This window comes from Podarcis liolepis (assembly GCF_965112155.1).
Source record: "Podarcis liolepis genome assembly, chromosome: 9".
NCBI classification, from domain to species: domain Eukaryota; kingdom Metazoa; phylum Chordata; class Lepidosauria; order Squamata; family Lacertidae; genus Podarcis; species Podarcis liolepis.
The window spans coordinates 47,721,661-47,740,811 of record NC_139564.1 but is presented as its reverse complement, the minus strand read 5'-3'; the positions used below and the strand labels follow the sequence as shown (position 1 = coordinate 47,740,811).

Below are 19,151 nucleotides of genomic sequence, written 5' to 3'. Positions count from 1 at the left end.
TTTGTAAATGTGTTCAAAAGGGTATACATGTCACAAGCTAAGCATACAAAGAGCTCGCTTTTCTTAGGCCTCAGCATTCAGCAATTCACTCCTAAGTAATATGCGATTGTGGTCTGTATGAGTAAGGGGCGGCTGCACTGCAGCATTTGTGTGTTGTTAGTCAGCTTTGAGTTCTTTATACTCAAAATCCCAGAAGTATGTGTGTCAAAGGAGGCCATCAATTCTAAACAAATGGGTATGGGATTTTACATTATGAGACTTATAATCACTTGATTCTTTGGTGCAGCCAGGTTTAAAGATTTCGGTTTCTGCCCATGATATTGCAGGAGCCAGAGGTGTTGCTGGTGCCAAGGATTGTCCAAGTCCAGGAAGGATTCTTATCTGGCGGCAAGGCCTGAAGTAATTATTTGGCACCCCTTAACCTAGCAAATTATTAACACAATCCTGCAACCAGTGGCGGAGAACATTCGGGGGCAGGGCTGGTGTGCATCCCGGGGGTGTGGCACGCGTCCTGGGGGTGCGGCACACCACCTGCGCAGGCGTGGCTCCCTGCGCGGGTGGGGTGGCAGCCGCGATGGCACCCTATCGGAATCACGCTGCCGGGGGCAGTGTGCTCCCCCCGCACTCTTTTTCCTCCGCCAGTGCCTACAACTGCCTGCTCCCTACAAACTGCTTGTGATATTTACTTGTCGATTGGGAATGGTTTAATGCCAACTCACAGGTTGCTGTCCCAGCTATCATGATCCCAAATACTATGTTTAAAGAAAGAAGTTAATTTTCAATGTGGTATATCACCTCATGAGTATATGCAGGGGTGCAGAATGTCTCCATCCATGACACTAATACATCCATGAGCCTCTCTTGTATTTGTTCCATGTGTAAATATTGTTATTGCAATGTACAGTGGTACCTCAGGTTACATACGCTTCAGGTTACATATGTTTCGGGTTACATACGCTTCAGGTTACACACTCCACTAACCCAGAAATAGTGCTTCAGGTTAAGAACTTTGCTTCAGGATAAGAACAGAAATCGGGCTCTGGCGGCGCGGTGGCAGCAGTAGGCCGCATTAGCTAAAGTGGTGCTTCAGGTTAAGAACAGTTTGAGGTTAAGTACGGACCTCCGGAACGAATTAAGTACTTAACCCAAGGTACCACTGTATTTAAATGCAATGTAGTTCTACTAAAAATAGGTTTGCAATATAAACTAAGGTAAATATAACTCAATTTAAATATCAAATGTTTAAAAATGCTCTTAACAGGAAATGACAGCTAGAGATTTGAAGAAAGTTTCCCATTTATTTATTTAAAACATTTTTATACCACCCTTCATCATATTAGATTTTAAGGTGTCGTATATCATAAAACAGTATAATTATCAAATAAGTAAGATATCAGAAAAACAACAACCCAGAACATAAGCCTCATACTGTTTTAAAACTGAGCTGAATGCAGATGGGATACTATTTAATGAGATATACTTCATCTCCCTGTAATTGAGTATTTTCTCTTTCTCTGAGGTGACATTGCCATATGTTTGCTTCCAGTGGAGTGCTTCTGAAATGCATCCTATTAAGAGTACATATTGTATGGAAGCTGGTCATCCAAGTTTAGTTTTATGGAAAAGCATTTTCCAGTGCCAGCCTAGGAGAATGGTTGACACAATGGCTAATTCTAATGCATGTCTTTATGGGAATCATTCCAAAAACATTCGCTTGGAGCGACTGGAAGAGATTCTAGACATAAAATATAGCAACAACTAGCATTAGGAAATTAGCTGGGATGGGTATGTGTTAAAGTGCTAAGAGTATTTCCTTTGATAGAAATGAATGGCTAGAAGTTAGATACATTCCCAACAGCATTATCAAATCAGGAAGGAATTTCCCCCCAGTTTATTCTGAAGGTTTCTGTCTCCCTTGTGGTTCAAAATACACCCTCAACAGAATGAATCATCCTTATTTTACAACATTGCTTTGGACACAAAAGAGGTTAAGTTGATTGAATTGTTGCAAGGATCTAAGTGCAGTTCTTCCAAACAACACTCCAGCTACAATTAAGATTATAGATATTATGATTTGTGTAGTAAGGGGGAAAGTGTTATGTTATTTTCCTCTTTCTAGTACATGCATGGGGAACCTCTGCACTGGGCATTCTCCTGGAATGACTCCCTAGGCTGGGAGTTGGGGGTCTGCAGATATAGGCAATCCCTGATTTGCATGGGGGTTGTATTCCAGATCATCATGTGTGGTGGCAGAGCGTGTTTAAGCCTACTCCATTACGCACACTTTTCCTGCCACTTCCGGGTTAGCGGCGGTGCGCATGTGCATGGTCATATGTGCTTTGAACATGTGCAAAATGGTCATTTACTATTGCATGTCAAAATATATACCTTTTGTGCAGAGTGGAGACAGAACTCCCATAATACAGTGGCTGATAACTCTCCACAACAATGACCTTATGTGAATGTATCAAAGGAGCCATCCCCATGGAATTTAGCAGGGGTTACTTCTGAGTAATGTATAATTACTGTGACATAAACCCACACTAGAAATTGTGGGTTAATGGCAGGGACCGCCCCCCTTCCTAAGCCAAGGTTGATTTCCTCAGAAGTACAGTGGTACCTCAGGTTAAGTACTTAATTCGTTCCAGAAGTTTGTTCTTAACCTGAAACTGTTCTTAACCTGAAGCACCTGAAGCACCACTTTAGCTAATGGGGCCTCCCACTGCTGCCGCGCCACCGGAGCCCGATTTCTGTTCTTATCCTAAAGCAAAGTTCTTAACCTGAAGCACTATTTCTGGGTTAGCGGAGTGTGTAACCTGAAGTGTATGTAACCTGAAGCGTATGTAACCCGAGGTACCACTGTAAACCTCATTGAGTTCAATAAGACTTATACCCAGGTAATTGTACACAGGGTTGCAACCTACATCGCCCATCTCCTTTATTAGTCATACCTATGAATTGTCCCCATAAGCTCTGGAAATTCCATAGAAGCTCATATTTCTTGATGTGTTATCTGAAGAGGTTGATGGCATTCATACAGTCAGGAATGATAAGTAATGTTTTCCTACTACCCTGTTTAACAATTGCAACTGATAATGTCACTCAACAACAGTTGTTGGGCGAGGAAAAATAGTACAAGATGTTTTCTCAGCTCACATTCCAGATAGATCATAGTTCTATTAATAAAAACTGTATAGGAACATCCTAGCTTTCTAGGTATAATAGAGCTCTAGTGGTCATGGAAGGAATATGGCACACGGTACCCAACACATAAAAACAGCAGGATTTAGCATTTTATTTTTCTTAAGCTGTGTAGTCAACAGTTGAGCACTGTGGTTTTACATGAGCTCTTTTCTTAAAAAACATGTCCACCAAATGATTAATACACAGAGATTTGTTGAGATATTATAATGAGATGAGAAAATGGTTTAAAATAACATCCCCCCAAACCCAGAAGCATTCCTTTTAGGAATGGCACAGATGGAGGTTCCCAGAAGTCGGGGGGATTATGTATGCAACTATAGCAGCTCAAATTTTGTTAGCCCAAAAATGGAGGGTGGGAGAGGTCCCTAAGAAGGAGGAATGGCAACTTTAAATGATGGAATAAGCAGGGTTAGCATACCTAACCAGCAGAATAAGGGAACAAGAAGATCGAGTCTACAAAGAGGAATGGAAAATCTTGGTAGAATATTTGGGAAATAATTGTAAACAAGTGAAAACGCTAACAGGATTAAGGTAAATTCAACAGTATAAAAAGATGAGGTAATATGAAAAGGGGGATGGGATTAATTGGTTGTAATGGTTGTAATAGAATATGCAGTAATAATGGGAAAATTAACCATGAAAAGAAAAGAAAAGAAACCATGGAAAGAGAAGAAGAGAAGTCAATGAATGTATTATTATAACGGTGGGTATTTAATGCTGGGAAATCTATAACTGAAAATTTCAATAAAAATATCTTTTAAAAAAGAGATTTGTTGAGGTATGATGAGTTAGTTGCATTCATATAGATGGTTAGGGTTACCACTTTCCCCATCTGAAGTGGACTGTCCCTTGTCAAGATCTTGAACTTGTGGATAAAGCCATAAAATCTCTTTCTTAATATGTGCATCCCTAATGTAGTATTCATACAGGGCTGCTTTCTCCCTTCCTTACTCTGACTCACTGGGTATTTTTGTAGGCATGGATTCTATTGCATATGCTGCATAGAGGGCCAAGGCCTTCTGACCGTGTAGTGTCTAGGGCCACCAATTCCTGAAAGACACCGTTTTAGTACCTGGGAGGGTCCTAGGGGCAAAGCCTGACAGGTAAAGCAGCTATGCGCCATACTTTACAGAGGGCAGTCTTCTCTCTGAAGGTTTTCTGGTCCAAGACCAGTTTAACATTAAATAACTATAAGGGAAAGCAGTCACGACATGGTGACAGCAGACACGAAATTAAAAGACGCCTGCTCCTTGGGAGAAAGGCGATGGCAAACCTAGACAGCATCTTAAAAAGCAGAGACATCACCTTGCCAACAAAGGTCTGTATAGTTAAAGCCATGGTTTTCCCGGTAGTGATGTATGGAAGTGGGAGCTGGACCATAAAGAAGGCTGATTGCCGAAGAATTGATGCTTTTGAATTATGGTGCTGGAGGAGACTCTTGAGAGTCCCATGGACTGCAAGAAGATCAAATGCATCCATTCTGAAGGAAATCAGCCCTGAATGCTCACTGGAAGGACAGATCGTGAAGCTGAGGCTCCAATACTTTGGCCACCTCATGAGAAGAGAAGACTCCCTGGAAAAGACCCTGATGTTGGGAAAGATGGAGGGCACAAGGAGAAGGGGACGACAGAGGATGAGATGTTTGGACAGTGTCCTCAAAGCTACAAACATGAGTCTGACCATACTGCGGGAGGCAGTGGAAGACAGGAGTGCCTGGCGTGCTCTGGTTCATGGGGTCACGAAGAGTCGGACACGACTAAACGACTAAACAACAACAAGGGAAAGCAGGAACCCTGAAGTTACCTATCAACAATTAGAACCTGGACAAGAGACTGAACAGACAGGCCACCTGGTCAGTCTTTCTTATTATAGTGAGATGAATTGTATTTCTTTTTAAATTATACTAAATAATTCTGAATCTGCATCTATAAATACAAATTAGCATATGAAAAACACAAGCAAATATTTACTATTGTCCTTTTTCAGGTGATATATTTCCTCTTTTTGGCAATATGCAAGTCACGTACCTGCTGGCAGTCTCAAAGGACAGTAGCTGGAGTAGAGCCCTGTACTCATGGGCAGAAGACAAGTAAAAACACTGTGTAATCTAGGTATAGACCTGTTCCATGTGTTTACTTGTCCCCTGCCACCAAACAATACATTCATCCATGATATCAAGCCATCATCACATATCATTCTTACACAATCCAGACTCCAACGGTGTCACAAAGGAAAAACTAAAATTCCATTTATAACTCAAGCAGATGAATCTAATGTTCACATTAAACGGCACCCACAATTCACTTGTATGCGACATATTGTTAAAAATTAAGATTGCCTTATAGAAAACACAGAAGCTGAGATGCTTTCTGATTGTTTTTCAGATTATGGCAAAGAACTCAAAATCTATGCAAAGCAGATCTCTTTCCTTCTTTTTCCCATGCAGGTTTGCATCCTCCCTTTCATATATGCTCATTCATCCATTCTGTCTCACAGACAAACCATAATCTCTCTTTCACATGTACACTCTCTCTCTCTCTTCCCCATAGTCTGTATCTGGTAGCTGTTGCTGCTTTGTTCAGCAGTAGTTATGTGAGATGGCTCCTTTCATTCGTGTAGGAGGTCTGAGGATCTGTGTGCTGGATAGGGGCTGAATCTGCTAAACCATCCAACTAAGACAGAGAGCTGGCATGTGGCAAGAGGTTGACTGGTTCAATGAAGCCCAGTTGCTCCTTCTGGCCTTTACTGTCCATCATTTTTATCTTCTCCCTCTCCAATAAAATCCAGAGCAAATGAGTAGTAAAACAATCAACATGACACTCACCACCACTCACAATAGGGAAGGAGAGTGGTCCAAAGTATGGCATAAGCCATATCATTGATTGCGTGCCAAGGCCCCATGACCCGCAGTTCCCACACAGACAAGTGGATTTTGGTTTATGGGTTTGAATAGGCCACAACTTTATCAATTATAGATGTGGGGGATTTGGCTTAGGCATTGGTGAAGCCAGACTATATATTGACTCCTGCCTATCTGCCGGGAGACCAGCTAAGGGTAAAGCACCAATAGGGGGAGTCCTATGGCTTCAATGGCCCCCGGAAGTGCCGCGGTTTAAATTTCCTGTGGCCACACCTACAGCCGGCACTGATTTGTCAGCAGGGTTGCCCCTGGGCAGAGGCCCACCCAGCGCTGGTGACATAGCTGGGCAGTGACAATGAGGGGGCTGATCTCTGCCCCCAGCCGAATCATTGCAGAGCCCGATGCCTTCGCAATGCTGCCCACCAGAAAAGGTAAGCGGACTTTTGAACGCCTTTCTCATCAAATACTTTCAGCTTTTCTATCTCCCAGAATAAGCATGTTCCTGCACACGTATGCAGAATTTGAAATGAATGAATAAAATACACCATTTTTTAAAAATCTGGTTGAAAAAAGCAGCAATGAGAATAAGGCCAGAGAAAAGGGGGGCTGAGAGAGGGGCCAGAAAGGGGAGAAAATATAAAACAGGCATAGGCAAACTTGGCTCTCCAGATGTTTTTGGGACTACAATTCCCATCATCCCTAGCTAAAAGGACCAGTGGTCAGGGATGATGGGTGTTGTAGTCCCCAAAACATCTGGAGGGTCGAATTTGCCTATGCCTGATGTAAAGGTTCAAGATATGTGATTTGGCCCCCAGGTGCAAGTGTCCCACTCCCCACATTAATCTATACTGTAGACAACACTAGATTTACTAATATTTATGGCCGGAATCATAAATGCATTGGCACCTAGAAAAGCTTAAGTTAGTTAAACAGGACCACAAGATAAGTAAGCTTCTTTTACTGGGGATACCACTACTGTAATAAGATCATTACTCTGGTTAATCTGTGTTGTAACTTTATCCCAGATTAGTCTCTTCTGTTTGCTTGTTCATGAAGATTTTCTTCCAGCACTACAAGGAGGTTATTTAGTGCCATGCCAGAAGAGTATTTGCTCTGGTTTACTAACGTTTACAGATTGTGCTCCTGTTTAGGTCAATGTACGAGAAGGTAGTTTAATAGCTCTTTACAACTGTTACTAATGCTTAGTCCTTTCCCCCATAAATTGTCGTTGGGGAAACCCAGCCAGATGGGCAGAGTATAAATAATAAAATCATCAACATTCTTGTATCTCACAATGTTGTTGTTATTATTATTTATTAAATGTGTATACTGCCCTTCATCTGAAGATCACAGGGTGGTTCACAACCCAAAAAGAAAACACGAAATACATAATAAAACAAAAATAAAAAGCAAAGGCCAAAGAATATTAATCAGCAACCTGACCACCAAATTCTGCACCAGCTGAAGTTTCTGACGAATCTTCAGAGGTAGCTCCACGTATATGCGTTATAACTTAGAGGTTACCAGAGCATAGATGACAGATGTTAGGCTATCCTAGTTCAGATAGGGTCACAACTGGGCCACCTTCTTAAGCCCTGTGCCACTGAGGCCACCTGAACCTCAAAAGACAGCAAAGGATCCAGGAGTACCCCTAAGCTTCACTCCTTCAGAGGGAGTGTAACCCCATCTAGTGCATGCAACCTCCTTTCCATCCAGTCTAGGAAACTGCCCACTAACAGTGCCTCAGTGTTATCTGGACTGAGCTTCAGTTTGTTGGCTTTCATCCAGTCCATTACCAAGGCAAGAAAAGGTCCAGCACATCCACTGCCACACCTGCAGATGGAAAGGAAAAACAGAGCTACGTGTCATCAGCATATTGCTGACAACGTACTCCAACACACCTGATAAGCTTACTTAGCGGTCTCATGTAGATGTTGAACAGCATAAGGGATAAAATTGAACCCCGAGGAACTCCACATTGAAGGCTCCACAGAGCTGAGGAGCACTACCCAAGCATCACTCTCTGGAAACGACCATCCAAGTAGGACCAGAACCATGCAAAGCGGTGGTACTCACCCCTAACTCAGACAGCAACTCCACAAGGATAACATGGTCAATGGTATGAAAAGCCACTGAGAGGTCAAGAAAAATAAATAGGGACACATTTCCCCTGTCTCTCTCCCAGCAGTGATTATCATATAGGGTGACCAAAGCAGTTTCCGTGCCGAAACCGGGCTGAAACCCTGACTGAAGGATCTAGAAAATCTGTTCCCTCCAAAAGCACCTAGATCTGGTTACAATCACCTGCTCAAGAACCTTGCCCATTACAAATATTAATATTTCAGTTTTGCAGTAAAAACTTGAAAATACTCTGCCCATTGCAAAATGGCCAAAAATTGCTTTAGAAATTAATTTGCAAAATGCTTTACAATTGTTATTATGCTTGCTTTCAAAACATTTCTGGGTGACAGATCCCCACTGTGCCCTCCCCCCCCCCTTTACAAATGGAGAACCAACATAACCAGGGAAGTCTTTCTTTCTAGGACAAGTGTAAGCGAGGGGGAGGAATCAAGCACCCTCTTCCATTTTAACTCGTGTAAACAGACCCAGGCTGCAGCTAAGCTGATTCTTTCTTGTTTTATAAATAGAACATGCCAATGCAATCCTTTCCTTCCCTCACTCTAGCTGCCCGTCCTGCTAGTAAATATTGCAGGATGGTGTAGTAGCTATTTTACTGCAAGTACAACCAGACAGCTTGTGAGAAAATGACAAGGAGGGCCGAGAGCAGTTAGCACTTTGTGGACATTCCAGAGGGAAGAGCATCTGCATTAATGACACGCAGGCTTTGGCAGGAGGGAAGAGAACGTTAAAATAATGTCCACAAACACTGCGGTTCAGAGGAGCTGCACTAAACAGAATCTCTCAAAGAGAAGCCTAGAATGCATAGGGGAGTGTTCTGCGAAACGAAAAGCTAGCTGGGGTATTCTCACCAGTCAAGGTCAGTACAGCAATCATTTCAACAAGCTGATGGAGGCTTCAGAATTTTCTAATGTGAACCATTTTTGCAACATCAATTTTATATCGTGACTGTTTTCCTAAATTAAATATTTCAATGTAAATATTAATTTGTGCTATTGTATTATAATAGAAAGATAGACACAGCTTTAATCTAGTTTTCTTTTAGTGTGAAATTAGCTACAGCATGTTTTGTCTGAGGTATGCTTTTGCAGATGTTGGAGTCACATTCAATATACAGCAAACCAAATGCCAGTGTTGCTAAGTACCAGGGACTGTTTACAGATCTGAAGGGATGGAGTGACCTTATATGTAAATTGTAAATATACATGGGGAGGTAAACAAGGCAGGAGACCTTGTAAGAACTACATGTGACATGCAAATACTGCAGATATTAGTTAATATTATATAATCTGTCTGTGTGTACCTGCATTCAGAAGCACTGTGATGCATACAAAATAAGTTTGCAATAACTATGAAAGGAGCTGTGAAATTTGTTATAAGTTCCTGTCATTTATATGCTACCAAAAATCAATAAACCTGGGTCCCCTCCACCTGAGTATCAGTTTATTTCTGGATTGGGTTCCACTTTGGAATCATTATTGAAATATATAGATTCATTTATTAGGGCTTGGTTCCAGCTTAGGGTCAAACTAGATGTGATGCTAACTAACCACAACCCAGAATTCTGGGCTTGGAACCCCCCCCCCCTAAAAAAACACAACAGCTGCCATGGAGGCTCTGATTCAGATTTGGATTGTGGCACAGAGAAGGTTTTTACCCATTTCCTCCATGCCAAGTTCCCTGCCCCCAGGTGTTACTAGTGATGGGCAGAACAATCCTACCTGGAGTCTGAGGGGAAGGGAGGAATGTTGTGACAGATCTATCACCACATCCGAAGCCCCATCAGATTGTGCAAACCATGGTGGAAGGTGGGGAGCAGGTAACTTCACAATTTCCCCCTTCACCAGCCTAGGATCAGGCACGTCAGGGATCTATGGGTCTTTGGATCCAGTGGGTGCATTCTGCTTTTTACCACCAGTGGTAGCTTTCCATCCTCTAACATTGCAATGCCCCCATGACTTGTGGCACTACTATCCACAGGTAAAGGGAAGTGCCAGTCATACTATTTATCATGAGGCCACTAGGCTGGGACATACCACAGCTTTCCCAGTTGGAGCAGGTCTCAACTGCAGCAAATTAAGGCATAAACGCCTGCTGGAAAACTGCCAAAGGCAGCCTCCACAGAGGCAAATAAGTCCATTTTGCAATGCCTTGTGAACGTGTTAGGAGAAGCTCAGGTAGCTGCCCTACGTTTTTCTAACAATGGAGCAATTTGTAGAAAAGGCGGCTGTGGTTGCTGCCGACGTGGTAGAATGGGATGTTAAATTAACTGGATGGGGTAATTTAAGAGTATCATATTGATACACACTCTGATCCATCTAGGCAAAGTGGGTGAGACTTTCCCCCTGCGTAGATATAAACAGGGTGTTTATGTATTTTATCCTAGCAATATGCACCTTTAGTGCTCTACAAACATCCAGTGAGTGCCAAGCCTTTTCCAACAGATGGGATATATTATCTATAAGAGGATATCTATGTAAGATAATATAGGTTTAAAATAAACAAACAAGCCTAATTCTTGTAGTTGATGCATTACCAGATTCAAAAGGTCAGATTCAATAACATTTTGCATTCTGGAGTTTAATAATCTGAAACTCATATTAAGATGATCATTTTAAGGCACCAGGCAAAATCCAATGTTAGTCACACTCAGAGCAGACCCTTTGGTATGTAATGCACAGTGGCTGCTTTCAGATACCACATACTTCAACCCTCCAGTTGTTGTCTGGAGCACTGGGAAGAAGAACATGCCTCCTTCCTTCCCATTTCCTCACCAAGCCAAGTTTGCAAAATACAATTGACAATCTTCGTTTGGAGGAATCACCTCTAGTTTGCTGGTTCAGACATCAATAAGAATCTGTTTTGACAAGCCAGAATGTGCTACATTAGGCTGGAGGTGTCGGAGGAGGAGGGAGTTGTGTGCACAGAACAAAATCCTGATCCAAACCACATAGACTGTGGGATCAGAGCATGTGACATATGAATGCTGTCGGAATACCTTGGTGTTAGACTCCTTTTGAAAGAAATTATGTAGGAGGAGTAGGAAATAGACCTAAACAGCAGTACTGCAAGAAAAAGGTAAAGGACCCCTGACAGTTAAGTCCAGTCGCAGGCCGAGGAAGCCTCTGTTTGTCCGCAGATAGTTTTTCTGGGTCATGTGGCCAGCATGACTAAGCCGCTTCTGACGCAATGGAACACTGAAACCAGAGCAGTGCACGGAAACACCGTTTACCTTCCCGCCAGAGCGGTACCTATTTATCTACTTGCACCCCTCTTTTTTGGCATGCTTGCGAACTGCTAGGTTGGCGGGAGCTGGGACCGAGCAACGGGAGCTCACTCTGTCCCGGGGATTCAAACCGCCGACCTTCTGATTGGCAAGCCCAAGAGGCTCAGTGGAAGTGGTGGAGCTTCATGCTCCGGCATCGAGGGGGGGACGGAGAGCAGGCGGGGGCTGGAGCACATCCTGGGGGTGGGGCACACTGCCTGTAGGGGCGTGGCACACGTCCTGGGGGCTGGGTGCACTGCCTGCGGGGGCGTGGTGCCCAGCACGGGTGGGGGGGCAGCCACAATGGCACCCTGCCGGGATCACGCTGCCAGGGGCGGGGTGCCCCCCCCACACTCCTCTTCCTCCACCAGTGCTCAGTGGTTTAGACCACAGCGCTACCCGCCTGCAGTACTGTAGAACGGGCAATTTAACCCTCTCTCTCGTGATATTTCCCCCCTCCCCCTAACCCTCCCATGCCATTCACTTTCCCCGTGTGTCTGTTGTATCAGCAGGCACAGCTGAACGTCGTTCTTGCTGAAAATTTGGTCTCTTTTCAGTAGTCCACGCCCTTTTAAGTCGATCCAACCTCTATACCTATTTGTACTAACGTTGTTGTTGTTTAGTCGTTTAGTCGTGTCCGACTCTTCGTGACCCCATGGACCAGAGCACGCCAGGCACTCCTGTCTTCCACTGCCTCCCACAGTTTGGTCAAACTCATGCTGGTAGCTTCGAGAACACTATCCAACCATCTCGTCCTCTTTCGTCCCCATCTCCTTGTGCCCTCCATCTTTCCCAACATCAGGGTCTTTTCCAGGGAGTCTTTTCTTCTCATGAGGTGGCCAAAGTATTGGAGCCTCAGCTTCAGGATCTGTCCTTCCAGTGAGCACTCAGGGCTGATTTCCTTAAGAATGGATAGGTTTGAGCTTCTTGCAGTCCATGGGACTGTACTAACATACAACATTTATATGGTTATATGGCACAAATTACTTTTAAGCACCATTGACTTATACTGTTCACTTAAACACATGCTTAAATCCCTCCAATGTAAATAAATCTCAATTGAACATACTTAGCTTTTCAGTGCTTCACGGAGTAGATCAAGCTAATACTTCTAGTCAGAGGAAGAGGAATGATACAGGTATGTCACTTAAAATGTGTCAGTTTAAACAAGGAGCGTTGCAGATATCATTTGCTATTAATATAACTGCCATTTTGTTAAAGGGTAGAATATGAATCTTTAGGAAACATTATTATAGCTTTGAATTTGATTGGAGACAGATTACAAGTTTGTTTCTGTATAAATCCATTAACCTGCCCACTTCAGTGGGTCAAAATACATGAGACACCAGAGATTCATGGCCATCATATTTCCCAACAAATCTTTAAACATTAGCTGATGTCCTGGAGCAGCAGCGTTGAGAAAACAGGATTCAATCATCCTCCTAGTCTGGATTTCCTGATCAAAAACATCTCCCAAAACTTCACAGGGTGGCAGATAGAGGTCCCTGCATTTTTCTTTTGCAGCAAAACTAATAGCCACTCAATGGGTTGCAATTTAGGTTGAGAAAACTGTGCAGAAAGTTTAAGCATCACTCCTTCAGTACCATTGCTCATATTCAAATTCGAGCCCTCAGCCAGTAATTTAAGTTAAGAATAGAAACAATGGGAGATATGACTACAGATCTGTCACATCCGGTGGAGCTTGGCTTTATTGCTCATGGTGAAGGTGGCAGATCCAAAAAACCTAAATGGATTGGCATGTGTCAGCGGAAAGATTGGCATGTGAGCATTAGGATATTCATAGAACCAATTATCTATTATAATCATACATAATAAATATTAAAACAGCAATGGTGCTATTTATCTGATTACTTGCAAGTATTTCAATGCACATTTAGGCGGCAGTTTCTAGAAATAAGTCCCATTAGGCCTGGCTTCTGAATAGACCTGTATACCTTTATGCACTATATATCTTGTACAATATAGTTTACATTTTCTAGATCTCTCAAGCTCCTTTCGCTTTCAAATTAATTACTGTAGGGTACTTTTTTAAAGCTCTGTATAAGATATATACGACGCCAATTCCTACTGATTTTGTTGGAAAAGGCAAGCATGTGCTTGTCTCTCTCCAACAGAAATAAATTGGTTTTAAAAGTACTTCTCTTTGCTAGAGCATGTCTGTTGTCATGGTGAAAATGAAAGATGAGAGGAGATATTTATAATCATGTGGTATATCTTTAATTTGGGACATTTTGATTAGAATTTCACATGCTGGGATTATAATGAGCATTGTGCAATAACTTTAACATGGCTCCTGAATGGTAGAAAGGTGTATGGGAACAGGAAACAGCCTTGCAGTCTTCCATCTAATTCTGGATAGTCTACTACGTACACTCAAAGGCAGTAGCTCTCCAGGGTAGCAGACTCCTTCCCTGTCCTGCCTGAAAATGCCAGGGACTGAATTTGAGACTTTCTGTCCACAAAGCAAGGACTCTACCACTGAATTAATACAGCCCCTGCTCTCACTGCTGCAGATGGGCAAATGCTTGCTAACAGAAAAAATATTTCTGTTTCTCTCAATTCTTAGGTATTTTTGTCCCCATAGCCTTCCCTTACAAATTCCTTACCCATCACTTCTGGGTCCATTAAGCTTAGCAGCCCTCTCACCTTAAGGAAGCATCAACATCCTCACACAGTTCCTGCTGGGCTGCCAATCATTCACCAACATTTCTGAGGACAACTGCAGCAGGGGGTAAACAGGCCATGTCTACAAAATCCCATCTTGTATCAGAGTAAATGGAGATGGAATGTCTCTGCAGACAAGATCCCATATGCACCTATACGACTGCTTCGATCAGCAGAACTGGCACTGTTACAAGTGCCACATAATACCGATTTTCACATTTGGAAGAACTCAATCTTTAATGTGGCAGCACCTACACTTTGGAACTCCATGCCTATTGAAATCAAGCAGGCGCCTTTGAAAAGGGCCCTCTAAAAATATTTTTGTTTAGATAAGTCTACCCAGATATTTAGAAAGTTGTTGCAGGTTTTAATCTGTTTTTAGTTTATTGTTACTTTAACCTTTCTAAAGTCTTGATTTATTGTTGTTAATTCTTCTTATTGATTTTTGTTGTTGTTGTTTTTTGTAAACCACTTTGAGATTTTTTTACAATCAAACTGTATAAATTTCATATAAATATGAAATAAATAAAATAATTAAAGCTGATCTTACATGTTGGGCTTCCCTTCTAGCATGGCTAATGAAAGAGAACCATATAATCCTATAGTACATTAACTTAGGTCTTCCACAATAATTGCTTTTGCCAAATGTGTGCATAAAACTAATTGTCTTATAACTTTAAATATAGGGGTCATGTAGTTAAACTTTTTATTATATATAAATATATATGGATATGACAGGAAACAGCTCATATAGGCTATGTTTGGCATAATTTATTAGACAAAGCTTCATTTGATTTTTGATTCAGACCCACTGGAAACAATCCATATTCATAATGAAAATGATATTTTTTTATTACACGTTTAACTTGTAAAATGACTTGCAGCTTTTATTACATTTGCTCCCACAACAATCCTGTGAGGCAGATTACAATTCTTCCTATTGAGCTGAAGCTAAGAAATTGCCTTCCTGAAAACCACCAGACCAATTTATAGTGGATGTTTTGATTTGAATCCAGACCCAATTCTACATCAAGTTATCTATTATAAAATGAAACAACAATTATACTTTATTTAAACTATGCATTATTATATTTAAACTATGAATTATTTCATGTACTGTGTTTCTATGGAGCAACGAAAGCTGGCTTATTCCTAAACTCAGGGCTTTGGATATCTGTTTACTGCAGAGGCTTTACAGGTGAAAGTTCATATTATAATGAGTGCAGAGCTCCTTCTAAAATGGCTGAAGTGTATTAATAGGCAGCAGCAAAAGGAAGAGTTTTATTTCCTTGTTTAACATGAGCCGGATTTATAATTGCGATTGGCTGGAAATGCCATGGGGAGATGGAGATTTAGGTACTGTATACATTTCTAAATCATTCTTTGTACTTGACTGTTCGTTATAATTCTTAGCCTTATCTCTGCAGTATTACAGAACTGTATACTCCAGTAAATTAGATACCAGCTGGCTTGGAATGCAGAGTCTAAATATAACTTGAAGTAGTTTGCACTTCAGTCAGAGAGAAAAGAATCATAGGGAGATTGTTTTTGAATAAAGAGTATTTTTGCAACTGCCTTTCTAAAAGGTATATTTTTTATTTGACACAGCTGGGTACCCAATCCCATCTCCATTACAAAAAATGGGAAAGCTATGAGAGCAGAAGGTCACTGAAAAACATGCAACAATTCTCTAAAATAAATATACATAGTGTATACCAGTAGTCTTATTACAATCTACAAGTCTGTCTGCAGTAGAACCAATCACAAAAAGTCACTACCAGCCAAGACAAGTTGCTGAGTTTCATACACTCCAACTTAGCCAGGAAGGAAACCCAATGATCCTATTTTTCCCTTTGAGAGTGGCTTTTAAAAATGTTATTAGTGTGCTCAAGAACACTTCAGGTTTCATTATCATTTCCGTAATAATCTTTAGAAGTTAGCTGTCTTGGAGGGAGGGAGATGCTTCTTGACTAGTGCATTTATACATATGTATACACAGAGACGCAAAACTCCAGTGGACTACTTCCTTCCAAACCACCCGTACAGATAATAACAGGGGTGAGGAACCCTTAAGGGTGGCCCTTAAGATGTTGCAGGACGTCAACACCCATCAACCCTAATCATTGATCAAGCTGTCTGGAAATTTTGGAAGTAGGCACTCCAATAACCTTGGGGGGGGCACTGATTTCCTTCCACTGTTCTAGATCCAGTTTAAGACAAAACACCCTCTTAAACAGAAATAGGGATGTTAACATGTACAGAAGTGTATTTCCATTTTCACCCATGGAATGTTGCAATGTATACCCTGATGTGGACAGTAGTGGGCAGAGATACCATGAATGCTTGGTGCAAAGCAGGACTTGGGTTATTTTCCAGCACCATGGGAAAAATAAAATTGCGTCACTGCAGCAATGAAATGTGCAGACATTTTTCTGCATAGCACAAGTGAACACATGTAAAAAGAGGCACAGTATTAGATAGCAGATGTAGCACAGATAAGGATAAATATGATTTGTAGAACTGCAACTGCAATGCTGGATTCAGATTTTTAAAAAAAATCTGTGAAGTTAGCATCTGGGATCTTTTCCTTATCCAAAGTTCGAAATGCTAGAGAGATGTTAATAAGGTACTTTATATGCTTGCTACCATTTCCCAGTGCAGCAGCTCTTAACAAAGTCTTAGGGCGGCAGCTCAGTTTGGCAGTAAAACAAATTGGCACAAGAGAGAGAGGAATTCTCTGCAGTGAGGATGCGTCAGTGTGATTGTAAACAGCAGCCGCTAATAATTTGTTGCAAGGAGAGCAACATTTTCTTCTTGTTTTGTGGTTGTCGGATATACATATTGATTAGGATTTTTAAAGTGCTGATTGCTTTTCTAGCATAAACTAAAGGTGGATTTAGGATAACTTTCATAAATTGTACCAGGACACCCATGTACCTCAGAAGAGACCTGTTCAATGCAATAGATGGTCACCAGAGTTCTCATGTTAACTTTTGGCAATTTTTTTTTGTTATCATCATATGAATACCATATTTGGGTCTTATATTAAGGTGGACCCTACATTTTGCTGTTGAAATTACTTACTTTCTGCAGCATCCTAGAACTGCAAAACAAAGCACTGTTTCTGCAAGGCAGAGCAAAGAGTTGCAATCTCCATCTGGAAGCAACACTGGATTATAGATATTTCAAGCCACCTTCTGACTAGTCAACTTGCATTTCCATTCTAATGTGTTAACACTCAAGAAAGTCCCATTGATCTCAATAAGATTTGTTCTCAATTAACTGTGCGCTAGGGATGGGGGAAATTAGATTTAGCTTCCTTTGCAAGTGAGGCTTGCATTTGGTGCCTTTTACGTTTGGCACCAATTGCAAACCCCTAGGATTGCTTCCACTCAGGATGCCTCACTAGAGACCTCTGCCAAAAATGGGTTTGCAAACCCCAGAACTCCCAAGTGCAGCTGATCCCAACAGGAGTTGTGCTGACTGGAAGCGCCTTTTGGAAGGGATCTTCTTTTGCATTCTGGTTGGAAAGGAGGAAAGGAAAGAATTGGGAGCGGACACTGAGTGCACTCTCATTTCTTTCCTTTTGAAGCTAGGTCACCCAACATCATGGTCAAAGTGGCCTATGGTTGGTGGTGAAGGAAGTGGCCAGATCCTGTTCCCTATTTTCAGGTGGGATCGTGTGATATTTTTTTTTTACTTTATCATCTTTTTCTACATTTATAAAATAATTAATTTAATATTTAAACTGAAGGATGGGGTTTATATTTAAATAGGAATTATGTAGGATTGGGGTTGTCTAAACATAAAATTGATCATCAGTTTATTATTTTATATGAATTAAAACATATCCATTTTTGTAATTTAAACTATATGGTGGTATTTATTGTTCCACAGGGTCTTGGGCAGATCGCTCACCACTGCATGATGCAGCAAGTCAGGGACGCCTCCTTTCTCTGAAAACTTTAATTGCACAGGTAAAAATGTTAAAGTATTTCAATCACAGTACGTTTCCCCTCCCCCATTCTTTGTTACAATCCAGTGTTTTAATATGAAAATTACCGGCATTCTGAACTAGCAGGTAAGAGATAGCTAAACAGCAAAATTGTAAATGACAAAAAAATCTCCATCCAATCTTATTAACTGCTCTAATGTATAAATCCCACTATCAACCCACTTCTTCCACCAATAGAATTAATTTAGCATGAGCATATGGGTCAAAGACATAAACCACATCTCCCAGCTGCTGAGATTGCAGGTGGAAATAATCCTTCCCTTTTTATATACATAGATCCTAATGCCATCAATCCACATGGAGTGCCAACTATATCAGGTGGTATTTACCGTTAGTCCTACTCAGAATATATCCATTGAAATTAATGATTAATCTGCGTGGGATTTAGGTTGTATTCCACAATCACCTTCATGATTACGCATGTAGGGGTATTTGCCAGAAAAAGAGGCTTGCCAATAGCTTGTAGGAGCTAAGAAGGCAAGCCTTAACATATAAATTAGGACCTGGGAAATCAAAACTTCCAGTATTTACAACTGCATCTTCTAATAATAATAATAATAATAATAATAATAATAATAATAATAATAATTTATTTATACCCCGCCCATCTGGCTGAGTGTCCCCAGCCACTCTGGGCGGCTCCCAATCAGTGTTAAAAACAGTACAGCGTTACATATTAAAAACTTCCCTGAACAGGGCTGCCTTAAGATGTCTTCTGAATGTCAGGTAATTATTTATCTCTTTGACATCTGATGGGAGGGCGTTCCACAGGGCGGGCGCCACTACCGAGAAGGCAGTGGAAAACTAGGTGTAGAGGCCCTATATAATTCTAGAGGAATCAAGTTTGGAGCTAGTATCAGCCCTAACTGTAGCATTTTATAGCTATATCTCAGGGAGAGGCATTCTAGAAAATGGAAAAGTTAACAGTATCTTTTCCCCTCCTTTCCTTTCCTTCATAGCATGCAGCTTCCCAAGCCATCCCA

At 41.4% G+C, this 19,151-nt stretch overlaps 1 protein-coding gene and 1 long non-coding RNA gene across 14 annotated transcripts in view; one reads left to right on the top strand and one right to left on the bottom strand.

The window, feature by feature from the left end:
• LOC310714758 overlaps nt 1–19,151 on the bottom strand; it is a 34,907-nt gene that overhangs the window by 2,699 nt on the left and 13,057 nt on the right. For 9 of the 11 annotated variants that reach the window (XR_014530033.1, XR_014530034.1, XR_014530035.1 and 6 more), the window contains one exon: nt 1,964–2,046. This is a non-coding gene — a long non-coding RNA (uncharacterized lncRNA). Of the gene's footprint in view, nt 1–1,963; nt 2,047–12,537; nt 12,580–13,525; nt 13,910–19,151 lie in introns of those variants that run through there. The other 2 variants (XR_014530032.1, XR_014530036.1) reach the window with 2 other exon arrangements.
• ASB5 (ankyrin repeat and SOCS box containing 5) overlaps nt 1–19,151 on the top strand; it is a 32,003-nt gene that overhangs the window by 4,943 nt on the left and 7,909 nt on the right. The window contains exons 1-2 of one of the 3 annotated variants that reach the window (XM_083520340.1): nt 8,612–9,062; nt 18,051–18,130. In XM_083520340.1, coding sequence (XP_083376466.1) covers nt 8,939–9,062; nt 18,051–18,130 — 204 coding nt within the window. In that variant the 5' untranslated portion in view covers nt 8,612–8,938. Of the gene's footprint in view, nt 1–8,611; nt 9,063–15,359; nt 15,510–18,050; nt 18,131–19,151 lie in introns of those variants that run through there. The other 2 variants (XM_083520341.1, XM_083520339.1) reach the window with 2 other exon arrangements.